General features: G+C 40.9%; 1 protein-coding gene across 2 annotated transcripts in view; it reads left to right on the forward strand.

Annotated features, from left to right (window-relative positions):
* Positions 1 to 5,812, forward strand: part of CRADD (CASP2 and RIPK1 domain containing adaptor with death domain) — a 153,090-nt gene extending 147,278 nt beyond the window's left edge. For both annotated transcript variants that reach the window (XM_023531567.1, XM_011361783.2), the window contains one exon: positions 5,065 to 5,812. In XM_023531567.1, the coding sequence (XP_023387335.1) occupies positions 5,065 to 5,366 (302 nt within the window). In that variant the 3' untranslated portion in view covers positions 5,367 to 5,812. The remainder of the gene's footprint in view (positions 1 to 5,064) is intronic.
* The last annotated feature ends 334 nt before the right edge of the window (positions 5,813 to 6,146 follow it).

Consider the following 6,146-nt stretch of genomic DNA (forward strand, 5'->3'; position numbering starts at 1 on the left):
TCTACTCCATTCAGCCACCCTATGTGTTTTGATTAGAGCATTTAATCCATTTACATTTAAAGTAATTATTGATAGGTATGTAGTCATTGCTATTTTATTATTCATATTTTGCTCTTTTTACTCGTTTCTTTTTAAAGAAGTCTCTTTAACATTTCTTGTAATACTAATCTGATGGTGATGAACTTTAGTTTTTTCTTGTCTGGCAAGCTCTTTATCTCTGCTTTGATTCTAAATGATAGCTTTGCTGAGTAATCTTGGTTGCAGGTTTTTACTTTACATCACTTTGAATATATATGTGACAACCCCTGCAAAGTTTGCAAAGTTTCTGTTGAAAAGTCGGCTGACAGTCTTATGGAAGCTCCCTTGTAGGTAACTAGATGCTTTTCTCTTGCTGCATTTAAGATTCTCTCTTTGTCTTTACCTTTGGCACTTTAATTATGATGTGTCTTGGTGTGAGCTTCTTGGGGTTCATCTTCTTTGGGACTCTGCATTTCCACTGGATTTCTATGTCTGTTTCCTTTGCCAGGTTAGGGAAGTTTTCAGTCATTACACCTTTCAATTCCTTGCTGTCTCTCTTCTTGTGGTACCCCTATGATGTGACTGTCGGTACACTTGATGTTGTCTCAGAGGTCCCTTAAACTGTCCTTATTTTTTAAATTCTTTTTTCTTTTTGCTCTTCTCATTGGGTGTTTTCTGTTACCTTGTCATACAAATCACTGATTTGGTCTCCCATTTCATCTAATCTACTGTCGATTCCCTCTGATGTATTCTTCATTTCAGTTATTGTAGTCTTCATTTCTGACTGGTTCGTTTTTATGTTTTCCATTTCTATTTTTATGTTTCCTATCTCTTTGTTGAAGTTCTCATTGAATTCATCTACTTTTCCTCTAAGTTCACTGAACATCCTTATAACTAGTATTTTGAATTCTGCATCTGGTAGATTGCTTGTCTCCATTTTGTTTAGTTCTTTTTCTAGAGTTTCGTTCTGTTCTTTCATCTGGGACATGTTTCCTTGTCTCCTTATTTTAACCGACTCCCTGTGTTTGTTTTTATGTATTAGGTACATCTGCTATGTCTCCCGTTCTTGGTGGAGTAGACTTATGTAGTTTATGTCTTGTGGGGCCCAGTGGCACAGTCTGTCTGTTCACCTGAGCCGAGAGCTCCAAGTGTGTCCCTTGTGTGGATTGTGTGTGCCCTTCTGTTATTGTCGAGCCTTAAGGGCTGTTGGCACATTGGTGGGAGAGATTGACCCTCAGGCTTATTGGCTATGAGGAATTGCTGTGACTACATTGGATATTGTGTGGGGGCCGACCCCATGGAGCAGTATTCACTTTATTGGGGCTCTGGTTCTTGCTGAGTCCACTATTTGGATGTGTCATTTGTGGAACTAATTGGGTGGTGCTCTCGTGTAGTCTGAAGCCAACCACTGGGTATGTTGGTTCTAGGATCTTTTGGGAGAGGCTCTGATGTGGGCCAAGGCCAGCCACTGCAAGTGCCTGTGCCTAGTCCAGGGCCACCTAGTAGTAGTTACAAAGTGATTTGCAAATGGTTGCCACTTGTGCTGTGCTTAGAGGCACATGGGGGAGGCTAAGCTCTGAAATGAGGCCAGCTGCCACTAGGGCCTGGCTTGGGTCATGCTGAGGCCAGATGCTGCTTGTTTTGGGTATGTGAACCTTTGAGAGATTTTAGGAAAGTCCACAGTACAAGCTTAGACAGGCCATTTTTATGGAAGCAACTTGGGCAGGCCTGTGATTTGGGTGGGACAAGGTTTCAGAGAATCACCAGGACAGGATGGAGATTCAGACTTATTGCCCACCTGTACCTGCAGACTGTGTGGTAGATGGGCTCAATAAAGAAACAATGGTGTCTACCAGCACTGCTTTCTGGGAGAAAACTGCCCCTCTAGCCCTTGCCCCAAAGCCAGACAATTCAGTTTCTGTCCTTAATGTCCCTGGCACTTTTCAAGCTGCTGCCCAGTGGTGGAGCTCAGAGCAAGTGAGTTCGTCAGCGCGTAAGTCCACGTGTGGGCCCTTTAGGAGAAACACCTGGGGCTCCAGCAGCCCTCTGTCTCACTCAGCCACAATCCCCACCAGTTTTCACAGCCAGATGTGGGACTGCTCTTGCTGGCACTAGAACCATGGGCTGGGAAGCCTGGTGTGAGGTTGGGACCCCTTGCATCTCAGAGGGAACCTCTGCAGCCAAGATATCTCTCACCTCTCTTAACCACCACACTGTGGTTGTGGGACCAGCCTGTTTCATGTATTCACCCCTCCTACTAGTCTCAACATGGCTTCTTTATATCCTTAGTTTTAGGACTCCTGTTCAGCTAGTCTTTGGCCAGTTCACAATGATGATCGTATTATAGTTTAGTTGTAATTTTGATGTGGTCATGGTAGGAGGTGAGCATAGTGTTTACTTATTCTGTCATTTTAACCAGAAGTCTACTTTCTGTTTTTTTGATAGTAGCCATCCTAATGAGTGTGAGGTGGAATGGGATTTTTAAGAGATAGATTGAAGAGCCAAGAAAAGAAATTGAGAACAAAAACACAGTACAATATTTGAACCAAAGAAAAATCAAATCAAATCAAAATCTAACAGAGGTAACTGAAAATCAAGGGAGTGGCATGAGGAAAGGGCATGAGAGGAACATAGGGAGTTAAAGCAATAAGAGAGAAAATGCGTGGAGGATAGGCAAAACCATATAGCAGATGAAGCAGAAAAAGAATGCAAAAGTATGACACGAGAAGATTTTTTGAAAGGAAGAACTAAATCTTTGATCAGAAGGTCATGACACATGCCTGGAAAAGCAGATGGATGACCAAGCTATACCCTGATCTAAAATTTTAGTACTAAAAACAGCAGACAGAAAAAGCAAATTATACAAAATAGGATGATCGAGTTGGTATCAGAATTCTCCATACCAATGTTCTCTACCATGAAATAATGAGCGAGGTCTATGAACTTATAAGAGAAATAAAAGTATTTAAATGATATAAAATTATATTCATAATTTAAAAGTATATTAAAATAATGTAATATAAAATTGTTTTTAAAGACTCAAAGCAAAATAGCAGACTCAAGAATGGAAACCCATGATTAAAAAAAAGTAATAACAAAATACACTAGTGAACATTCAAACCATTATAATGTAGTTTTAAGACCAAACAACTGCTGGGAGGGTTATTGTTACAGAAGCATGTTAATGTTGTACACCTGGCAAAATAGAAACGATACAGGCAACAAAATTCAGGAGGTACGAGGAAAGGGAAAGGAAATATAAAATGTTCATTGTAGAATATTAATATAAGAACGCACAGTTTAGCTCTTAAATTTTCATAAAGTTTTTTCTCAGCATTAAATTGCATGTGTGTGTATGTGTGTATGTTTCAAGTATTTAACCACAGGTCAGAAAGCCATTTAGTTTTACTTATTTTTCTTCTGTTATACATGAACAAAATTAAATAACTCTTAGAAAAAGCTGTTATATTATTCTTCTAACAGTATATGTTCATAAAGTCATGTTCAAAATGGTGTATTGGATTTGTTTTCTTTTTTGTACTTCTTTGTGTTGCTTGAATTTTTTTAATGAGCCCATATTTTTATACAAGTCATGAAATCATTACTGTTAATATAAAATATTGGTCGGTAGTATCATCATTATGCTAATTGCTTCTTAGTCATTTAAAAAAAGTTACAATCTTGACAAACATCAGAAAAAGTCCTTGACAATAATTTTACAACTCATGTCTTAGGCATTAGCAACTGCCTAGAGGCCAAAGGCACGTGCAGTGGAACACATCAGCTATTCTAATAGGATGCCTTTAGCCTTCTTACTGAATTCATAAATCAGAACAGTTGGTGAGTGTGAAATGGGATTGACCTGAATTCCTGTGATACTGGTGACAGAAAGTGTAGTGCAATGTGCTATCGTACAGATGTCTAAACCAGGAATGTGAAGACCTCACTTCTAGTCCTAGCCTGACCAGTAACCAGCACCATAATTTAGGATATTTGGAGTCCTTCTTAATCTCTGCACTTTGCCATAGTGAATTTCTTTCACTCCCTTGAACATGCCATGTTATTCTCCCTCAGGACTCTTGCACGTGCATAGGATGTTCTTTCTGCACAGGGTGCACTCTTTTCCCATCCCTTCACGGGCCTCCTTCTCCTGTTCAGGGCTTAGCTTTAACCTCCTTCCTCTGGAAGACCTGCTGCATAACCGATGGCACTTCTCATTGGATTTGCTGGGGACATATATAATCACTTCCTCAAGTTCAAGCTTCCTCAAAAAAAAACAGCTTCTGGGAGACTGAAATCCAGGGTAGGGCTGCAAGGTCAGGTTCCCTCATTGCCCCTCCCCAGCACATGCTTTCTCTTCCTCCGCTGGGTTTTGCGAGGATGGTAACTCTCCTCTTGTGGCCTGTGCTGGAACAATGAACTCGGCTGTCCTCTCTACCTGCTACCTCATGGCTTCTAAGATTTCTTTTCCTCAGCGGGCCTCTTAGCTCCTGTTTCTTTTAGAAACTGCAGCTTTTCTTGGTGATATTCAAGTTTATCAGGAGAGAGTAGTTGTTCTGTTTAGCATGTTACTCTCTAGCACTAGCCATTCCTGCAGGAGAGTGTCACTCCTGCACCCACGGGCTAGTGCCAGGGGAAACTGGGGCCCAAATTCTCCAGAACCCTTGCCTGGCCTCTCTGGCAAAAGAGATGGAAGTGAAAAAAGCACGTTACAAAGCAGTACGTACAATGTAATTTTAAATCTATGTTTTATATATAAAAAACTGAAAGGAAATAGATAAAATTGTTATAAATTGGTTTCTCTGATGGGATTTCTAGTTATTTTTTCTTACTTTCAAATTTTCTATAATAAACATTTTTATAAATGCTGACTATTATTTCATAAGCCCCTATATATGGCTTCATACTGAGCAGCCCCACGAGACGACTAGGAAAAGCCGACCCCTGACATTCAGAAGTGGATGTCATTCTCCCTACAATTTTCATTCTGCACTCATCGGAAGTTTTTGCTTGCTCTTTTCACCTTGGTGCCTTTCTCCTCCCCAGATGACCGGATGACTGGAATCCCCCCGCATATCCTCAGCAGCTCCCCGTCAGACCGGCAGATTAACCAGCTGGCCCAGAGGCTGGGCCCAGAGTGGGAGCCCGTGGTGCTGTCTCTGGGACTATCCCAGACTGATATCTACCGCTGTAAGGCCAACCACCCCCACAATGTGCAGTCGCAGATGGTGGAGGCCTTCATCCGCTGGAGACAACGCTATGGGAAGGAGGCCACATTCCAGAGGTTACACAGGGGCCTCCAGGCCATGGAGGTGGACCCCTCAGTGCTCCAGCATATGATGAAATGATGATGCCTCCATCAACCCACTGGGGAGTGCATCCCTAAGTCATATGTGCCCAGGGCAGGTAGTTCTTCGGTGAGAGAGAGTGTGTGTGTGTGTGTGTGTGTGTGTGAATATTTTCTTTTTAATGATCCTCAGATGAAAGGAGAAAATAGAATTTCCAGTCAACATTACCTGAAAGGCCAGATTACTCAGATCTTCCACATTGGCCTGACACTTCATTGTTTTCAATTGCTAGAAGATTGCATTGTTTTGATTGCTCAGGTTTTAATTGTGTGGTTGTCTTTTTAATAGGTTGGTAAATCATACTGACTCAAAAAAAATTCTGTATGATCACATTACATGCAGGTGTCCAATACATAAAACATCCACTTTTATGTTTCCTGGGAACTGAACTATGGACTTTGCTATTAATAATGATGATGATAATAAAAATGAATTACTATATATAATGTGGCCCTTTCATGAGAAAGTATTATTTGTTTGTTTTTCTCATTCTTGTATTGAACAGATTAAGAGTATAAAATTACAGTAGTTGTTTCTTTGGAACAGAATTGATAGTATAGGAAAACGGTTACTTTCTTCAGGCAGGGTGTCAGGACACTAAAGCTCCCTGCAAAGACCAGTTCAAGTACCAGCATGTGTACCTGAGCCCTTCATCTTTAAAGGATTGCTTAAGAAAATCCTGGGCCACTTATTTAAAGGGTTTAGTTAGTTTGGGGGACCAGAGGGGATTTGGTCTTTCCATTGAGGCCCTAATGACTGAAGTGTTATGCTCTTAAGGAG

This window comes from Pteropus vampyrus, unplaced genomic scaffold, assembly GCF_000151845.1.
Source record: "Pteropus vampyrus isolate Shadow unplaced genomic scaffold, Pvam_2.0 Scaffold70, whole genome shotgun sequence".
In the NCBI taxonomy this organism is placed as follows: domain Eukaryota; kingdom Metazoa; phylum Chordata; class Mammalia; order Chiroptera; family Pteropodidae; genus Pteropus; species Pteropus vampyrus.